At 38.6% G+C, this 19,413-nt stretch overlaps 1 protein-coding gene across 4 annotated transcripts in view; it reads right to left on the minus strand.

Moving 5' to 3' along the window:
* Ube2q2 (ubiquitin conjugating enzyme E2 Q2) overlaps positions 1-15,608 on the minus strand; it is a 58,756-nt gene extending 43,148 nt beyond the window's left edge. The window contains exons 1-2 of one of the 4 annotated variants that reach the window (XM_076851203.2): positions 15,154-15,604; positions 2,505-2,606 (exon numbers count right to left, since the gene is read on the minus strand). In XM_076851203.2, coding sequence (XP_076707318.1) covers positions 2,505-2,606; positions 15,154-15,342 — 291 coding nt within the window. In that variant the 5' untranslated portion in view covers positions 15,343-15,604. Of the gene's footprint in view, positions 1-2,504; positions 2,607-14,790; positions 14,870-15,153 lie in introns of those variants that run through there. The other 3 variants (XM_076851202.2, XM_076851205.2, XM_076851204.2) reach the window with 3 other exon arrangements.
* Between the last annotated feature and the right edge of the window lie 3,805 nt (positions 15,609-19,413).

Genomic DNA, 19,413 nt, shown 5'->3' on the forward strand with positions numbered 1-19,413 from the left:
GGGGGTGTCCTACCAGGGATTGAACTCAGAGGCACTCAACCACTGAGCCACATCCCCAACCTTATTTGGTATTTTATCTAGAGACAGGGTCTCACTGAGTGCTTAGCACCTTGCCATTGCTGAGGCTGGCTTTGAACTTGTGATTCTCCTGCCTCAGCCTCCCGAGCTGCTGGGATTACAGGCGTGCACCACCACGCCCGGCTGTATGAGCATTTTTGATATAACATTTTAGACACTGAAAAATAACTGCAATCATTCCTGCTATTATAGAAGCAGTATCCTCATTTTCAGAGGCAACCTCCTAAAAGGTGGTGCTAACAATAGGGTTATATCTAGCACTATGTCCATTATCATAACACTGTGCCAGAGATGTGAACATGTATCTATCTTTTAATTTTTACCCCTTACCTTTCATGGCTCTCCAAATCAACCTTAATTTTTAAAATATTTTCAAACTGATGTCCTTTTGTTCTTAAAAACAGATGTGTTTAAACCACCTATAGCTTATTTTGACAAAAATCTAAGTTAAAGACACTAATATTCCAAATAATCAGGTCTCTCAAAACTATAATCTATTCTTTATTGATTTAAAATACCACGGGGGGGCTGAGACTGTAGCTCAGTGGTAGAGTGCTTGCCTCACAGGTGTGAGGCTCTGAATTCGATCCTCAGCACCACATAAAAAATAAATAATAAATAATGATATTAAAAAAATAAAATACCACGGGCTGGGGCTGTGGCTCAGAGGCAGAGCACTTGTCTAGTATGTGTGAGGTACTGGGTTCGATTCTCAGCCCCACATATAAATTAAATAAAGGTCCACTGACAACTAGAAAAACATATTTTAATAAAATACCACATTTACCTTAAATTCTCATCTGCATGACTATTTCTAAGTTTCTTCTGACACATCCAGTGCCAGTACACAATATTTTATTTTATTTAATATTTGAATGCGCAGGTTATCTTACTATCTGTTTAAAATTTTTATTTTTTTTTATTTGCTCTTCATAACAAACTTCAGAGCCATTCTGTGAAGTTCCAAAAATAAATCTGTTGGGAGTTTTACTGGTGATGCATTAAGATTTATAAATTAATATGAAGACATGGGGGTAAGTGACATATTTATAACACAGGAGACTGCCCTTTCAGGAACATAGTGCCCAGTCTTTATGTCACTCAGCAAAATTTTGTAGCTTTATTGATACAAGCCCTGAACATCTTGAGTTTATTCCTAGATGTTTTAATTGTTGTTGTAATTATCAGTAAAATAGTATTATATTTGCTATCTGATAATTGGGGATGCTATTTTTATAAAATAGATTTTAATCATCTTAAAAATTTTCAGTTGATTCCTTTAGATTTTTTTTGGTAAACAACCATATCACACACAATGATGGGTACTTTTCTATAGGACTTTATGACATCATGGGAAAACATGATAATGTCTAAAAAGAAAACCAAAGAATATGACCTCAATTATTTAAACATATGTATACGGGTATATATATTTTACTAGCAAAGAAAAAAAATTGGTAGAAAATAGTCATATCATTAATGGTCATATTAGGTAAAGAAATTAAGGGAGATTTTAATCTTTCTGGTTTTGCTTGACTATATTTTACCAGTTTTCTCACAATGGACACTTATGAATTTATAATCAAAGAATAAAAATGTTTTTAAATTTTTATAAAATGAAGATACATTTCTTCACACGATAGTCCTCCCTTGTCCCCAGTTTTGCTTTCTGCAGTTCAAGTGACTTGGATCAAAACGGTCTGAAAATGCTTAATGGAAAATTTCAGAAGTAAACAACTCATAAGCTTTAAATAACTTTTATTACAGTGTATTGTTATAATTGTTCCATTTAATTATTTTTTATTAATCTTACTGTACCTAACTTATAAATTAAACTTTATCTAGGTACATTTATATATATAAATAAAACACAGCATATTAGGGTTAAGTACTATCTATAGATTTATGCATTTACTGATAAGGGGGTACTGCTATTTAAAAAAAAAAAAAAAAAAAAAAAAAAAAAAAAAAAAACCTTCTATTTGAATATCTTTGGCTTTTGTTGCAGGCTATTGACCCTTGACAGAAAAAGCAATTCCTTAACAGTAGTATTTGCCTCATTCTATCATTATTCCTTCACATCTGCATTAGCATTTTTCCCTTTTCTACTCCCCACCTTAGCTAGTAGTCTTAACCAAAAATGCTTGTTTGATTTAATGTGAGGATGCTGGGAAAAGAAATTTCTAATTCCTAACCTAAAGCAAGGCTATTCTTGGGGCAAATTTAAGAAGAAATAAACCAGCCAACCAACCAAGCAGGTAGTAAATACATCCTGAAGAACTTAAAAACTTAAAAAACACACCCACCCACACCTTAGTATTTGACCCCTGTATTATGATTATCAATCATTCATCATTATGATTACCTCTTAACACATAAATTCATGAGAAAAAAAAAATAAAGTAGGTTCTGACTTATTTTCTCACCGTGTTGTTGTTCTTAGTATCTTCTAGACGTTCCAGAACCGATGTCAGAGTTGGGTCATCAGAGTCCACAAACCATATTGGTGAAGAAGATGGGTAAGATTCCTGTTATAGAAATACCTATGTAAAACACATTTACATACAGACTAATCCAGATATGCATTAAATCATATCACTGAATGGCAAAATGTCAAGTGAAATGTATACGGGGAAGAAAAGTAACACATTTAAATCCATGGGGGATAATCAAATTTCCTTTTATGGAATTTAAAAAGCAAATAAAGTTTTATAGTTCAATCTTGCCTATCCCATGCCATACAATTCGTTAAGTCTAAAAATAAGACAGAAGTACTTTCCCCAGCAACCAACATGAACAAGTGAATGCACTGTAAAACTTAAAATTTTTCAAAAGCAAATACAAAAGGTATTCAAGCAAGGAAACAGGCTTCCCTCCTTTACAAAGAAAGGTCTATCCTTGCTTGGATTCTCCAGCTTTCACCTTTTTCCAGGGCTTTAAAATCTGGAATCATAATAAAGCACTCAAAGAACAAAAAATGTTTCTTAAAAGTACAGTTTACAGGGCTGGGGTTGTGGCTCAGTGGTAGAACACTTGCCTCCCATGTGTGAGGCACTGGGTTCAAACCTCAGTACCACATAAAAATGAAAGATATTGTGTCTACCTACAACTAAAAAATAAATATTAAAAAAGTACAGTTTATAGATCTAAACTGTACTACTTTTACCTTTTATCTAAAAGAGCTCTAATTCTGAATTCTTAAAATAAAGCCAGGGAATACATGTCTCTAAATCCTTGCGAAATACTTTTGTTTTTCAGGATCTTTTACTCACTCTTGACTTCTGAGTTGTGTTAATTACAGAAGTTACTTTGAGATTTCCCCCCACTTAAAAAAAAAAAAATCTAAAGTTTATCCCATTTAATTTTGCCTTTTTCCAAATAATTTTCCATTCCTTTTTAAACTAACACAGAATGTTACTTCTAAAGAAACAGATTTATTAAATGAAGTTAAGATTACTTCTTAAATATAGCAGGTGTTACAAGGCAGAATGAACAGCAACACAGAGCTTTCACAGAGGACATTAAACTTTCAATTGCCTCAGGAGTTCAATTGCCTTTTGGGACACTCATTCTCTTTGTACAGCCAGTTATGTTCACAATGATGCTCTTGAGCTCTATAGAAGGCAGTTTTTAAGATGACCCAAATAATCCTCACCTCTTGTAAAATTCCCTCCCCTGGCCTTAGTGGTTCACTTCTATCAAACAGAATACAGCAAAAGTAATGAGATGTCACTTCTGAAATTGGGTTACAAAAAGATACCGTCTATCTTGCTCATCTCTCTTGTTCTTCCACTGACTGCTCTGATGAAAACCAACTGCCTGTGGTGAGCTATCCTATGGAGAGGCCCACATTGGCAAGGAAATGAAACACAAACATTTCTGACCAATAATAGCAGTTAAACCTGCCATGAACTCCAAGAATAAGCCTGGAGGTGAATTCTCTTACCTGTCCAGCCTTAGATGCCTATGGCCTCTGCCAACAACTTCATTGCCCCATGAAAGACATTAAGTCAGTGAGCCCAAGGTAAGCTGTGCAGAATCTTAACTCACAGAAAACTGTGAGAGAACATTTGTTGTTTTAAACTGCTGGGGTTTTTTGTTACAAACCAATGTATCTATTGCTAATTCAAATACCATAAATTTCTAATATTTCATTCTATCACACAAACCAACTAAAATTTAAAGAATTTTGCACAAAGAACCATTGCTTTGAGAACTATAAGCTCAATTATAACATAGCTGAAACCACACAAACTGAATATTTTTAAAAACATTTTACCAAATATTCTTAAAAAAAAAAAAAAAAACTACTGAAACAGGACATGATTAATGGTACCTAGTATACCTGTTTGTTAACGGTTTATTTTTGTGTTCCCATTCCTTTCTTACTGTGTCCCAAATATCTTTACAGGAAAAGGTAAACTATCTTTATAATTAATCCTGTTTTAAGGAAAACCACTTGAGTATTGCCTCTTGGGAACATGCTGTGTAGACACAAATTTTTACTGTTTTAGTTTTGTATTTACTTTAGCCTTTGAAAAACAAAGCAAGACTAGACTTAGAACTTCAAAGTATAAGCGGGAGCTGGAGCTCAGTGGTAGAGCACTTGCTAAGCACGTGTGAGACACTGGTTCAATCCTCAAACCACAAAAATAAATAAAGGTGTTGTGTCCATCTACAACTAAAAAAAAAAAAAAAAAAAAAATTAAAAAAAAATTCAATGTATAGATTAGTGTTTGTCTAAAAAACTTCTGCATGGGGGCTAGGGATGTGGCTCAAGCGGTAGCGCGCTCGCCTGGCATGCTTGCGGCCCGGGTTCGATCCTCAGCACCACATACAAAGATGTTGTGTCCGCCAAGAACTAAAATAAATATTTAAAAATTTTCTCTCTCTCTCTCAAAAAAAAAAAAAAAAAAAAGACTTCTGCATGAGAAAAACTAGTTCTGAGATTCCTCACAACCATATTAAAAAGAACTGGAAAAACCTTAACAGCTACTAAAACCTTTCTTTAACCCTGTACATAAGGTATATAACAGACCTGTGCAATGGTTCTCAAAGTGGGGCGCTCAGACCCCAGGTCTAAAATTTTTACAAGAATATTAAGATATTGCCATTTTTTTTAAAGAGAGAATTTTTTAATATTTATTTTTTAGTTTTCGGTGGACACAACATCTTTATTTTATTTTTATGTGGTGCTGAGGATTGAACCCAGAGCCACATCCCCAGCCCTTAATTGCCATTTTTATGGTAAAGATATTTGCATAAAAGTGCAAATACAGTGGTGGGTAAACCTACTGGTATCTTATCACAAATACAGGCAATGACACCATACTACTAATAGTCACATACTTAAAGTGTTTGAAAGGGAAGAAGGTCAGTTTTGCGTAAGAATGTCTATGATGATGGGCTGGGCTGTAGCTCAGAAGTAGAGCGCTTGCCTTGCACGTGTGAGACCTTGGGTTCGATCCTCAACACCACATATGAAATAAATGAATAAATAAATATATATATATATATGCATGCACACACACACACATATATATAGGGGTATTTATCTTTAAAAAAAAGTCTGATGAAATGGCAAAAAATATTTTTATTAAATCTTGATCCTTAAATATGTTGTTTTAGTACGCAGTAATCAAATAGGAAGTATACATGAGCACTCCTACAGAACACTTGAGAAAAAGCACTCGTGTGATGTGAGGTGAACTAACCATGTTAATGAAATATTATTTTTACTTGAAAGGACAGATAACTAACAATTATTATGCTGACTTGGGGCTTTTTTTGTTTTTTGTGGGGTTTGGAGGTATGGAGGATTGAACTCAGGAGCACTTGACCACTAAGCTATATGCCCAGCCCCATTTTGGAGTTTATTTAGAGACAGGGTCTCATGGAGTTGCTCAGCACCTCACTTTTTCTGAGGCTAGCTTTGAACTCACCAACCTCCTGCCTCAGCCTCCCAAGCCACTAGGATTATAGGCCAACTTGGGGTTTTGGCAGACATTTTTCTCAAAAATGTATAGAGAGATCCTGTCATTTTGAGGAAAACAAAGGACGGTATATATTGCCAAGAATAAAATTCAAGTTTTCAGGCAAAAACTCAGAATTCTGACTTTTATGAACTACTACAAGCCTGTAGCTTCGCAGGAGTACTGCAGTGAGACTGATGGTGATATCATACCAATGAACACAACCTTTTTTTTTTTTTTTTCTCCCCTCTCCCTCTGGGCTTTTTATTTTTTTTAATTTTTTTATTAGTTGTTCAAAACATTACATAGCTCTTGACATATCATATTTCATACATTTGATTCAAGTGTGTTATGAACTCCCATTTTCCCCCCATATACAGACTGCAGAATCACATCGGTTACACATCCACATTTTTACATACTAGTGTCTGTTGTATTCTGCTGTCTTTCCTATTCTCTACTATCCCCCCTCCCCTCCCATCTTCTCTCTCTACCCCGTCTACTGCACTTCATTTCTCTCCCTTGTTTTTCCCCCCTTTCCCTTCAGCTCCTCTTATATGTAATTTTGTATAACAATGAGGGTCTCCTTCCATTTCCATGCAATTTCCCTTCTCTCTCCCTTTCCCTCCCCCCTCTCGTCCCTGTTTAATGTTAATCTTCTTCTCATGCTCTTCCTCTCTGCTCTGTTCTTAGTTGCTCTCCTTATATCAAAGATGACATTTGGCATTTGTTTTTTAGGGATTGGCTAGCTTCACTTAGCATAATCTGCTCTAGTGCCATCCATTTCCCTGAAAATGCCATGATTTTGTCATTTTTTAGTGCTGACAAATGTGTATAAATGCCACATTTTTCTTATCTGTTCATCTATTGAAGGGCATCTAGGTTGGTTCCACAGTCTAGCTATTGTGAATTGTGCTGCTATGAACATCGATGTAGCAGTATCCCTATAGTACGCTCTTTTAAGGTCGTTAGGGAATAGTCCAAGAAGGGGAATAGCTGGGTCAAATGGTGGTTCCTTTCCCAGCTTTCCAAGGAATCTCCATACTGCTTTCCAAATTGGCCGCACCAATTTGCAGTCCCATGAACATAACCTTTTGATATTGTATAATGAAATGTCTCAACATATAGAAGATCTCAATGAACCAATAATTTCTAATAGGGCTGGGGATGTGGCTCAAGCGGTAGCGCGCTCGCCTGGCATGCGTGCGGCCTGGGTTCGATACCTAGCACCACAAACAAAGATGTTGCGTCCGCCGAAAACTAAAAAATAAATATTAAAAAATTCTCTCTCTCTCGATCTCAAAAAAGAAGAAGAATTTCTAATAGCCGATGTAATAATATCATGAAAGAATAAAAGATCCATTCAAAATTCAAGAAGGACCAAGTTTTGCAGAGTATCAAAAAATAATATTCACAATTATCTAAAATGACTATTAAAATATTTCTTTTTCCAACCAGGTATCTATGTGAGCTGGACTCCATTACAACCAAAACAAGATATCACACCACAATCTGAATCTGAAAGTAAATGACAGTAGACAAAAGAAATTAGGAGGGGAAATTTAAAAAAAAAAAGTCTTTGCTATTTTTCTCACTAAAATTTTTTGGTTTAGAAAAATGTTTTTTTCTATAAAAACATTTAACAATATGTATTAAGTTTAACATTTTAAATATGTCTGTTTAAATTTCTAATGATAAATATCAAGATATAACTGACACAAAAAGTTCCTAAGGCCAGGCACAGTTTTTCAAGCCTGTCACCCCAGCAACTTAAGGCTGAAGGACCAGTTTCAAAATAAAAAAATAAACAGAGGACCAGGCAAGAAGTTTAGTACTAGGTTCAATCCCCAATATAGGAAGAAAAAAAGAAAAAAAAGAGAAAAAGAAAACTCCTTGGGCCATCAATACATTTTTATTTTTAAAGTATGAAGGAGTTCTTACCCCAAAACTTTTGAGAACTGCTGCCTTCCCCTCATTTCACTTCTACCTATCCCCACAGAATGTCTTCCCTGGAAGAAACCACCTTTCTTCACCAATCTGGTTCCACTGGAGCTGCTTTTTTGCTACCACCTCCCTTGACACAAAACCTCAATAAAAAAACTAACAACCTATCCCATTCTCAGTGATGAACTGTCAGGTAGGTGAAGCCAGAAAAATCTGAGACTTTGCTGAGACTAAACTTCTCTCCAGACTAGATTACACTTCTCTCTTTCTAGGAGACCTGGAGTCACTGAAACAATTTGGCCAGTCAGGGTAGCCAGCATTCATCTTGCCAAAACTCGGAGAATACATGGAGTCATACTGCTTCCTGGAGGGCTGTATATACTTTTGCCGTGACTGAGAAATTCATTTCATTGAACTCTTGATATCATTTTTACCCATCCAATACACAAAAATGCTAGTACCCGGAAAGACGAAAAAAATAAAAGCTTCTATATGGTACAACGTACAATATAATTTGTTCCATCTCCAGAAACCAATTCAGCAATATGAACTGAAAGCCACCATTTTTAGGAACATTTCAAACCCATTTCCTATATGCACAAGGATTCAGCTCTAGCTGTTGATGTTCAGAGCAGCAGCCACCTATATATCCAGTATTAGGAGATTCAGCTGACTAGAGAGTTTAGTCATAAAACACACAATAATTAAAAGCACAAAATAATTAAAGACATTGTAGAGGCCTAAGCTATGACATACCTACAATACTGCTAAATAAAAAAGATTACAAAACAACCTGACATTTTTCAAAAGGGAGAGGGAACATATATAAACATAGCAGAAAAAAAGATGATCACAAGATATTATATCAAAATTCTGATCATGGGGCTGGGGATGTGGCTCAAGCGGTAACACGCTCGCCTGGCATGCGCGGGGCGCTGGGTTGGATTCTCAGCACCACATAAAATAAAGATGTTATGTCCACCGAAAACTGAAAAATAAATATTAAAAAATTCTCTCTCTAAAAAAAAAAAAAAATCTGTTCATGTCTTCATGTATCAGGCAATTTTTTTCTAGTTTTGTTTATCTAGTTTCTAAATTTCTTACAATGCAAATGTCTTGTTCCCCATATTATAAAATATCCACCACCACCCTTGTACACAATGTTCAGCATAAACTCATCAAGTTCAAGGCTTGTTCAGTATAATATTTAAAAGACAATTTACTTTGAAAGGTATGTAAAATGGTGACAAATATTTAAACCTATAAATTAATATTTTCAATCTCTCATATATATAAACTTTGCAATTTTTACAAGGTTTATCATTTTTCTTGCAAAGATAGTTTTCTAGTTATTCCTCTTTAAAAGGACCTGTGATATGTCAGTTTTTAAACATTATATGGTACTCAAAAATCCCAGGCAGTTTTTCCTGCTGCGAATGTTTAAGCGCTTTCATCAGTAATGAAAATCTGAAAGACAAATACAAGTATCTACTTATTCAAGACTTTATCTCTCCTCCATTCTACTATTAGTTTTATAGTGATGTTAAGGCTTGTAGAATGAAACTGTCTCTGTCCCCATAAAGTTTACCCATAGCGGACAAACTTTACACAAGTTCACTACTACCATCACCACTATAAAACTGTCCTATTCTGGGCTAACACAACTCAAGGTTAATCATAAAGATCTCTTTATCTGTCCTTGTTTTAGCAGTCTTTTTTGTCTTGTACAGAAATGCCATTTTTCTACATAAACCAACCACAGACCACAACAGGTCTACCTCAAGAACCAGCAAAGCTGGCCACCAGAATGCTCAGTTTGGGGCATCTTTCCAAATGGAAGGATACAACTATCTCTAAGGATTTTTTAATGTTTTGAAAACCAATGAGCATACTTCTTGTAGGTTCAGAGACACAGCAGTGTTATGGAACACATTACCTTCACATTTTGCTGTTCAATAAATGTGGAATGGAGCATAAAGTAAACTGACAGAATTGACTGTACAGTACCTTAATAAAATCTTAAATGCTTTGACAACATAAGATACCAAATGTGTGTATGTAGTTGTTTATTAATGACTACTACATAAAGGATGAGGTAATAACTGTGAGCCCACAAAAGCAGAGTAAAAAATGCTAACAGTCAAAGAAAAATGTATACCTACCTTAGTGATTTTTAAAATATGCTTAAATATTCAAAGACAGGAAGCAAATTACAGTTACTCAGAACATCATTCTTAAGTGAAATGAGGCAGAGAAAACAATGGTGCTGAAAAGGATTTGAACCACCTAAGCTACAGAAACCCAGTGAAAGGCTTCCATGGTTCTTCTGACTAACCATCATCTTTCAGAATGATCTTTGGAAGATAATCCAAACCGCTGTTACAAAAACCTTCAGGGAAAGCCCTGTTTTATTACTCTCCAGTAATGCTTTGCATTTAGTAATGAGTATTTCAATTCAATTTTCCACCCCTCAACCAGCTAACATTTACCTAATACTATAATCCTCAGGTCTAAGTTTAGCCAAAACAACAACAAAAACACAAGTTACTAAAAGACACACCACTCATGAAAGGGAAACCCAAGTTTCTTCTTCATATATCCCTTTCAAGGAAAAAAAAAATAGGGAAGGGGGGGGATAGACGAATTTGGCCCTATATTATAAACTGATCAGATAAATGAGAAAACAATGATTCTGGATTGAAAGTACCATGTAAGAGCTTAAGACAGTCCTGATAACTGTAAATGTTTCTCTCAGAGTTTAATTTGGAAAGGTAAGCTGTCCCAGGAGGAAAAACCAAAGAAAGGTCTTAGACTCCTTAGTCAAGATTAGTTCATTATTTCCTTTGTACAACTTGGGTGGGACTACTTTTTATTCAGTGTAAAAACCAGAAAAACAGGGGCCGGGGTTATGGCTCAGCAGTAGAGCGATCGTCTAGCACATGCGAGTCGCTGGGGGTTCCATCCTCAGCACCACATAAAAATAAATAAAGGCATTCTGTCCAACTACAACTAAAAAAAATTTTAAAAAAAAAACAAATTCAAAAATGAAGGTTAACAGCATTGCCTTACTTCCCATAAAAAGCTGTCATAATAAAGCAATTTCAAAATAAAGTGTTATTCAGACACAAATGACACCATCACTTTCATATTTGTACAGTATAACTGCCAAAGAGGTTCCCTATATATCTCTTCTAGGGCAAAAAGTATTATCTACTTTATGAAGAAACACAGTAAAAAAAGTGATTTGCTTTTTTAGGTCCTAACTACTAAATAAAAACTGGTATGAGCGTGAGCACGCACCCACACCCTATGCCTACATATTCCAATTTAGTGTCTTGCTGTTGGAGGAAGGGCTTTTTGGCAAATAGAAATGTAAGTAGCTAAACAAAGAAATATTCCACCAAAATACTGTGGTAAATAGCCACTCGTGCAGAAAAAATAATGCTATGCAAATAATATAAAAATGAAGTTTCATTTGTTTATCAGCTAATTTAACTTCTGGGTTTTTTTTGGAGGGGGGTTAACTCTAAAACAACAAATCCTTACCAAGAGTTCCCAGATGCTAAATCCATAAAAGGAGTTGTCAGCTTATGTTAAATACTTCAAAAGGACTAAAAGAAAGTTATACACAAATTCCCAATAAGGCTGCACAGGTTATTAAAACAAGCTGCTTTGCTTTTTAGATGTGATCATAGCAACTGGATATTAGCACTGACTGGTAATTTGCCTTATTTTCTGAAAATGCAAAAACAATATTTAAGTATGTATAGCAGACAATCTTTCATGAGTTCACAGAAAACAATAAGAAAGACTCCTTGTGGTTGTAAAGAGCACTCTTTTCCCTTGATATTTAAATCAGGACAAATTTTTAAAACAAGAAAAAAAAAAAAAAGAATAGGTCAATTCCCTTGACCTACAGAGTAAAACATCTATATATCTATCTATATAGATAGATTTTTTTTTTTTTACTTCCCAGTCTTTCATATGTAGTCAAATTACAGATTTCTTATCAAGCCCTTAGCAACCTTTAAAATATTTAAGACATTATCCATGATACCTTCTTGATTTTATCTCTACACTTTTGACAAACTCTTGGCAGTTAACTTTTATTCAAACAGAATATAGCTTGAATGGTGGCCATACAGTCAATAAAAAAAATATTTACACAGAAGATAAAAAGCACAATTATAGAATATGCTCCTGCCAAATCAAAAAAAAAAAAAAAAGATTTTTTAAGGACTTAAAACAATATAAACTACTTAAGAATATTTTTTTAAAAATAACCAAAACAGAAATAGTAAGAAATAAAGAAGAGAGAAAGGGGAAAATATCACCATACACTGAACATGACCCAAAAGAGTGAAACATGGAAGAACAGATTGGGGTTGGGTAAGAGATAGGAGTCAGGGACACATTTCACATGGAAAAAAATTACACAGAAGCTTGAGGGGAAAAGAGTACAGTATCTTTAGAAAATAACAGGAACCCATAGATATGCTCATGTTTATAAATAAACAACTAGTGAGATACCATTCACAAATATTACAAAAACTGCATAAGGATATGTCTTGGGGGTTCGGGGATATAGCTCGGTTGGTAGGTAGAGTGCTTGCCTCCCATGGACAAGGCCCTGGGTTCAATCCACAGAACCAAAAAAAAAAAAAAAGGATATATCTTGCTAAGGGTAGAGAAAATAGTGCCTGGCATATAGAAGAGCTCAATAAATATTAGAGCTGTGTAAAAAAGGGAATTATTGGAGAAGGGTCAAACACTTTAAACAAACAAAACAGCTACAATTTTTCACAGAATAACAAATCACAAACCCAGTAGAGAGGCCTCCAGCACTTCAAATTCATCACCATTTTTTCTTTGCTCTTTTCCTTCTAAGCAAACGGCATCAACAAACAATTTTATCAAAAACACCCATGTTTAAAGAATCTTTATCTTTTAGAGATACACAAGGAAAGACAAGAGGAAGTGATATGTCTGAAATCTGCTTCAAAATAATACAAGATGAGATACAGATGAAATATGACTGGGTAAAAGTTTACCAATGTTGAGACTGGGTACATAGTTTCTCTACAATGTTCAAGAATTGTATGTTTGTCCCACTCACATTGAGCATCTATAATAATTATTTTCTAATAATGTTGTAATTTACTAGCAGCTCAATCTTAATAGTTTCTAACAGTAGTACCTAATCCTCACCAAACTGTCCTTTCTCTGAATGTGTCTAATTCACTTCTGACTTTACTCCCAAGGCCACTGCCTAGTCTAGGTCATCATTCATTATCTGTCTATAGCAGATTTCTATCAGCCTCCAGTAGGGTTCTCAACGGGACACTGCTGGCATTTTAGGAGGGATAATTCTTCCATGTGGCAGACCACTTGAACATTACAAAACATTTGGCATCCCTGTACACCTGGCATTAAATGCCAGCACAGCACAACAATCCCATCCACATAGGGATAGTCAAAACCACACATATATTTTCTGCAGTGCCACCCATCCTAGATGCAGATACATTTCCCAATTTACCTGATTAACTTAGTGGCTCCCCACTGCATACAGAGTTCAGTTTCCAATTATTTAAATCAGCTGTACCTTTCCCTGGCCACACCCAACTTCTACCAAAATAATCACCCTCCAAGGCATCCAGGCCAGTCTCCTTACTAATATCGACTCTATGCTCACACTACTTTTTGTTCCCCAGATTTGGAAAATTTCCCTCATCAGCCTAAATTCTGGACTTCAAGTCAGAGCATAAATTGTCCCTTACTAAGCAAACCACATTTTCTCAAGCTTTGGTGTCCTGTTTGGGTGGAGTTTCCTCTGTCTGGAATGCCCTTCCCTTAGCCTTCCAAAATTGTACTCACCTGTGGAAGATCAAATCCTCAAAGTTTTCTGAGGCTACCTCTCCCAATTCAAAAGTAGTTGCTCCCTTTAACTTTAGTTATCACATTGGGTTATAAAAAACTCTCCCTAGAAGTCTTGAGTGCTCAAAGCAGGATCCGCTCTGTCCAGTTTTGAAACCACAGTGCCCACAACAGAACACTGGGACATGAATCCTCTCCTCACTACAACACTAGATTGTAGTTCTGTTTTGTTTGGGGGAAGTGGGGGCGGTGTAAATACAGTACCCACCTTCTCCCTAGAGTCTGGTAACTTCAAGGCGTTTGCAAACTCCCAACAAGCTGTAGCCACTGGAATAAACCCATGGACTCAACCAAAGGGCGTTAAAGACAACGGACTAGGTTTTAGCCATCCTGACTCCTATTATAAGAAAGAGTATATTCTGCATTTGAACCAATACCCTAAAATCCATTCCAAAACGAAAAGCTTCAGAATATACTTTTATGAAGTTATTTAATACTTCAATATTTTTCCAAGTTTTGAGCTTTCCAATTAAATGAAAGGAGTGAGCTCTTTTTAAAGTGTCTTTTCAGCGTTATAATAGAACATGACCTTTCTGAGCAGTAAACCTGGGCACGTATCTCCGGTCCCCTTCAATGATTTTCGGGCTGAGGCACAGGAGGGGCTACGTAAACACAGCCGTCGCACCACCTGCCGCATCCAGGGCACAATGCGCGTTAGAGCGGAGTGAGGTCGGGAAAAGGAATACTTCCAAACAGTACCAGAGGCTGCGTCCTAAACTTTTTTTTTTCCTTCAATGAATCCGTTTTCAGTTCACCCTTACACACCAACTTAAAATTTTTTTTGTTGAGCAAGCAGGCACGGGGGAAACCTGACGGAAGAATGAGTCGCCAAAACTTAAAAGCCGTTCTCCTTCCCCACCTGAGCTCAAACAACAGCCGGAGCAGACCCGCCGCGCCGCAGTTCCAGGAGCAGGCCGGCTGCGGGCGGCCATGGCGACCCGGCCAGGGCAGGGGCCGCCGCGGTCTTCGCTTCGGGTCACGGCGACGGGGGCCGTGAGGGGCCAACAGCCCCGAAGCCATCCCCGCTCCCTCCGCCTCCTTCTAGCCAAACCCGGAGCCGTCCCAGCGAGGCCTGGGCCAGGCCACTCGCCGGGGAAAGGGGCGGACCCGCCCCGCCCGGGGAGCCGGGGCCTCTCGGGGCAGACTCCCCTTTGTCCGAGGACTCCGGGCGCCCCCAGTTCGCCCTCGCCCGGCCCCGAGGGGCTGCGGCCGAGCGCCTCACCGTGATGTTGCAGTGGAGTGTGAGCGGCGGCTGCGGTGAGTGCGGGCTGCCCGGCGGCGCCGGCGGCGGCACCAGGAACTGGCAGTGCAGTTCGTCCAGCTTCCAGCTGACGATGCGGAATCGCTCGTGGTTCTTGTCGAAGATGGACGCCAAAAACTTCAGCTCGGTCTTGAGCCCTGACACGGACATCTTCCCCTCATCTCCGGCGGGAGGGGTGCGGAAGGGGAGCTGGGCCCGGAGCCGCCGTCACGGCCGCGACCGCCCCGCGGGGCCGGCCCGGGCCGCGCTCTTGCGGCTCCGCCTCTCCCCGCCGCCGCGACCCGCGTCGGAGCGCGGCTGGAAAATGGCGAGGGGCGCGAGCCCTCAGCAGGCAGCTGTGCGGCGCTCGAGCCGCTGCTCCCTTTGTAACCGACTCCACCGGTAGGAGGCGGCGGCCCGCGGCTTAAAAGGGCAACAGCGTCGCCGCCCCCGCTACCGCCTGGGAAAGGGCTGCCCCCGCCCCGCCCCCATAGCCCCGCGCGCCCCCGTTCCGGCGCGTGCTCGTGGCCAGTGCGCGCGCGCCCGGCCCCCCCCTCCTCGCCGTGACCCAGCCCGCTTGCGCCTAGCCCATCTGCTCCGCGACTCGCACCCGCGGACCAGAAGATTGGGGCCAGGTGGCTCCAGGGCTCCCCACAAGAGGAGGAGCCGGAGACCCCCGCGCGTCCCCCGTCTGGGGCCAGGCACGTGCGCGGCCTATTGCACCGGCCACGTTGGCGCTGCAGCGGAAGCACGCTGGCCGCTGGGGGCTGCTTACAGGCTTGGCCCTCGGTGAACCACTCACTCACCTGACTTTGGTGATAGACCAAGGTGCACACCGTTTAGTTTCATCTCAACTACTCAAAATTTGATCAGCACCACAACTTCTATAGGCTCAGGTCTAAGGACCTTCTCACTGTGCTGCTCTCTCCTTTGCTCTCAGTCCATTTGCCGAAGACGATGATTTGGCTGATTTGGCCACGGCCAGCAGCTCCCTCCCATTTCCCATGATTTCCTCCTTTCCCTTAATCACCACCTTGAGCCCACTCTGGCATTTATTTGTATCTTCTTCCCCTTCCCCCATCCCATCTCAAGTCTCTGTCTCTCCTGGAGTTCTTTGCCGTTTCTCCAGCTAACTCTCCAGCCCGCCAGAGGGTCCGAACCACCCAATCTAAAATAGCCACCCAGACACTCTATATCACATCACTCTATCCTAATTTATTGCTCTGCACCAATCACTATCTGGTATTTTCCTGTTTATTTTTTCTTTGTCTCTGCCCAACACAAGTGTCTTATTCAGAGCTGTATTCCCAGGATCTAGAAAAAAGACCTGTTACATAGTAAAGGCCATCTGAAATCCCCAGTAGTGAGCACAATCCCTGGCACATTCTAGGTGCTCCAAAAATAGATGAAGGACTGCAATTCAAAGGAATACAAGATAATTGAGGAGGCATGGTGTGTGCAGTAATGTGTACTAGAGGCAGGACCAGCTTCAGAGGTGTGTGACCCATTTATTTACACAGGACTTCTAACTTAGAAGGATCCAGTGCTTAATTTAGTGCTCTGCTGCCACCATCTTGAAATTCTTAAATTTCAACAAAGGGCCCTACATTTTTCTTTTACACTGGTCTCAATCAGAGGTACCTAGTCCTCCATTGCCTACATGTCTCCTGCTTCATGATCTACAAGAGGTCTTTGGTCTACTGATCCCCTTAGGTGACAAAATACAGAACACAGGGAGGTGTTAAGTCCACTGAATAAGAAACATTTTAAAAATTTTTTTATTTTCATTTACTTATGAGTGTTATAACATGTTACAATTGCTTCTCAGTCTTCAAAGGGTCACAAACAACCTTTGAGAATCTAATTAAAGCTATGATCCATCTTACCAGGAAAATACTTCTGCATATAAAATTTGCAGTGACTCCAGTATAGACACTGGGATGGGAGAAAAGGTTTCAATCCTGAGCTCTAAGCAAGAAATAATTCAATTCACAAGCTGTATCAGCATTAATGCTGGTTGTGACTTGTCATTTTCATTTTCCTTCAGTCCCCAGTATTTAGGACCCTGACAGATATGGCAGTCATAAACAAGGATCTGAAGTAAAGGGGAACAACCTAGTCACAAATATGACTGAGAAATAAAATGCCCTAAACAAGTTATTTAATCTATCTAAACTTTATTTCACCTCTAAATTGATGGAAGACAATAAAGAGATCCCTAAATTGCAATTTATTTGTATTAGTTATATCTCAGAAATATGTACAAGTATTAATTTAACAATCCTTTTTAAGAATCTACAATGTGCTTTTGCCCTAATAGAGCTAAAAAGATGTTCCAAATTCAAGAAATCTAATATATAGCATCAAAAACTTTAGACTGCAAGTAACAGAAAACTATGACTGAAAATTGCTTGAAAAATAAGGAAATGTATTGCTTCACATGATAGGAAGTTCAGAAGCAGAGCAGGCTCCAGGATTGGTTGATTTGAGCCTTAAAAATATCATCAAGAGGGGCTGGGGATGTGGCTCAAGCGGTAGCGCGCTCGCCTGGCATGCGTGCAGCCCGGGTTCGATCCTCAGCACCACATACAAAACAAAGATGTTGTGTCAGCCGATAACTAAAAAAAATAAATATTAAAATTCTTTAAAAAAAAAATATATCATCAAGAGCCCAGATTCAATTCCTTTGTCAAGCTGAAAGCAAGCTGGCTGAAACTTTTTTTTTTTTTTTGCAGGTCATATCCAGACTTAATATACAGTGGCAGAAAGGACATATTCTTCCATATGTCCTTCCAAGACATGGGAACCTTTCCAAGAATCCTCCCAGTAGATTTCCCTCGTGTATCATTGGTCAAAAATGACAAAGCAAACAAGCAAATAGATGGGATCACTCGTTCGATTTCCAATCATATAGTATACAGTGGATGCTGAGGACTTACCACAGTATCTGATACAGACACATAAATAAAGACAGAACAGATGTGATGAGAGATTCGAACTACTGAACTACTAACTATCATGGGAGAAAGAAATTAATTCCAAATATTACTTGCATAGAAGTATAGCCATGTTCAGAGAATATTCAAGAACCCACTTGATTATACAGTACAGGAAGGGGCAAAGAGAAAGAGAAAGCTGAGAATTTTTTGACCAGATTTTTGGAGCCCTAATGTACCATGCCAGGGACCATAGTTTCATTTGGTGAGAGTCATCACTTTTTTTAAAATTAATTAATTTATTTGTTCTAATCAAAATGGGGCATGATTTTTCACTTCTCTGGTTCTGCACAAAGTAGGGTCACACCATTTGTGCAATCATACATGTACCTAGGGTAATCATGTCCATCTCATTCCACCATCTTTCCTATCCCCATGCTCCCTCCCTTCACTTTCCTCCCCTTTGACCCATCCAAAGATCCTCCACTCATCCCATGCTCCCCCCTGCCCCATTATGGATTTGCCACTTATCAGAGAAAACATTCAGCCTTTGGTTTTTTGGGATTGGCTTACTTTGCTTGACATAATATTCTGTAAATCCGTCAATTTACCTGCAAATGCCATAAATTTTATTCACTTTTAATGCTGAGTAATATTCCATTGTGTGTGTGTGTGTGTGTGTGTGTGTATCACAGTTTCTTTATCCATTCATCCATTGAAGGTTCCATAGTTTAGCTATTGTGAATTGTGCTGCTATAAACATTGATGTGGCTATGTCACTACAGTAAGCTGTTTTTAAGTGCTTTGGGTACAGACCAAGGAATGGGATAGCTGGGTCAAATGGTGGTTCCATTCCAAGTTGTCTAAGGAATCTCCATACTGCTTTCCAGATTGGCTGCACCAATTGCAGTCCCACCAGCAAAAAATGTATGAGTGTGCCTTTTCCCTACATCCTCACCAACAGTTATTGTTGCTTGTATTCTTGATAACTGCCATTCTGACTGGAGTGAGATGAAATCTTAGAGTAGTTTTGATTTGCATTTCTCTAATTACTAGAGATGTTGAACATTTTTCATATATTTGTTGATCAGTTTTACATCTTCTAAGAAGTGTTTGTTTAGCTCCTTAGCCCATTTATTAACTGGGTTGGGTTTTTTTTATGTTAAATTTTTTGAGTTCTTTGTATATCCTGGAGATTAGTACTCTATCTAACATGTGTGTGGCAAAAATTTGCTCCCAAAATGTGGGCTCTCTCTTCACCTCATTGATTGTTTCTTTTGAGAGTCATCACTTTTAACATCAATCT

The sequence above is a fragment of the Callospermophilus lateralis genome, chromosome 3, assembly GCF_048772815.1.
Source record: "Callospermophilus lateralis isolate mCalLat2 chromosome 3, mCalLat2.hap1, whole genome shotgun sequence".
Classification (NCBI taxonomy): domain Eukaryota; kingdom Metazoa; phylum Chordata; class Mammalia; order Rodentia; family Sciuridae; genus Callospermophilus; species Callospermophilus lateralis.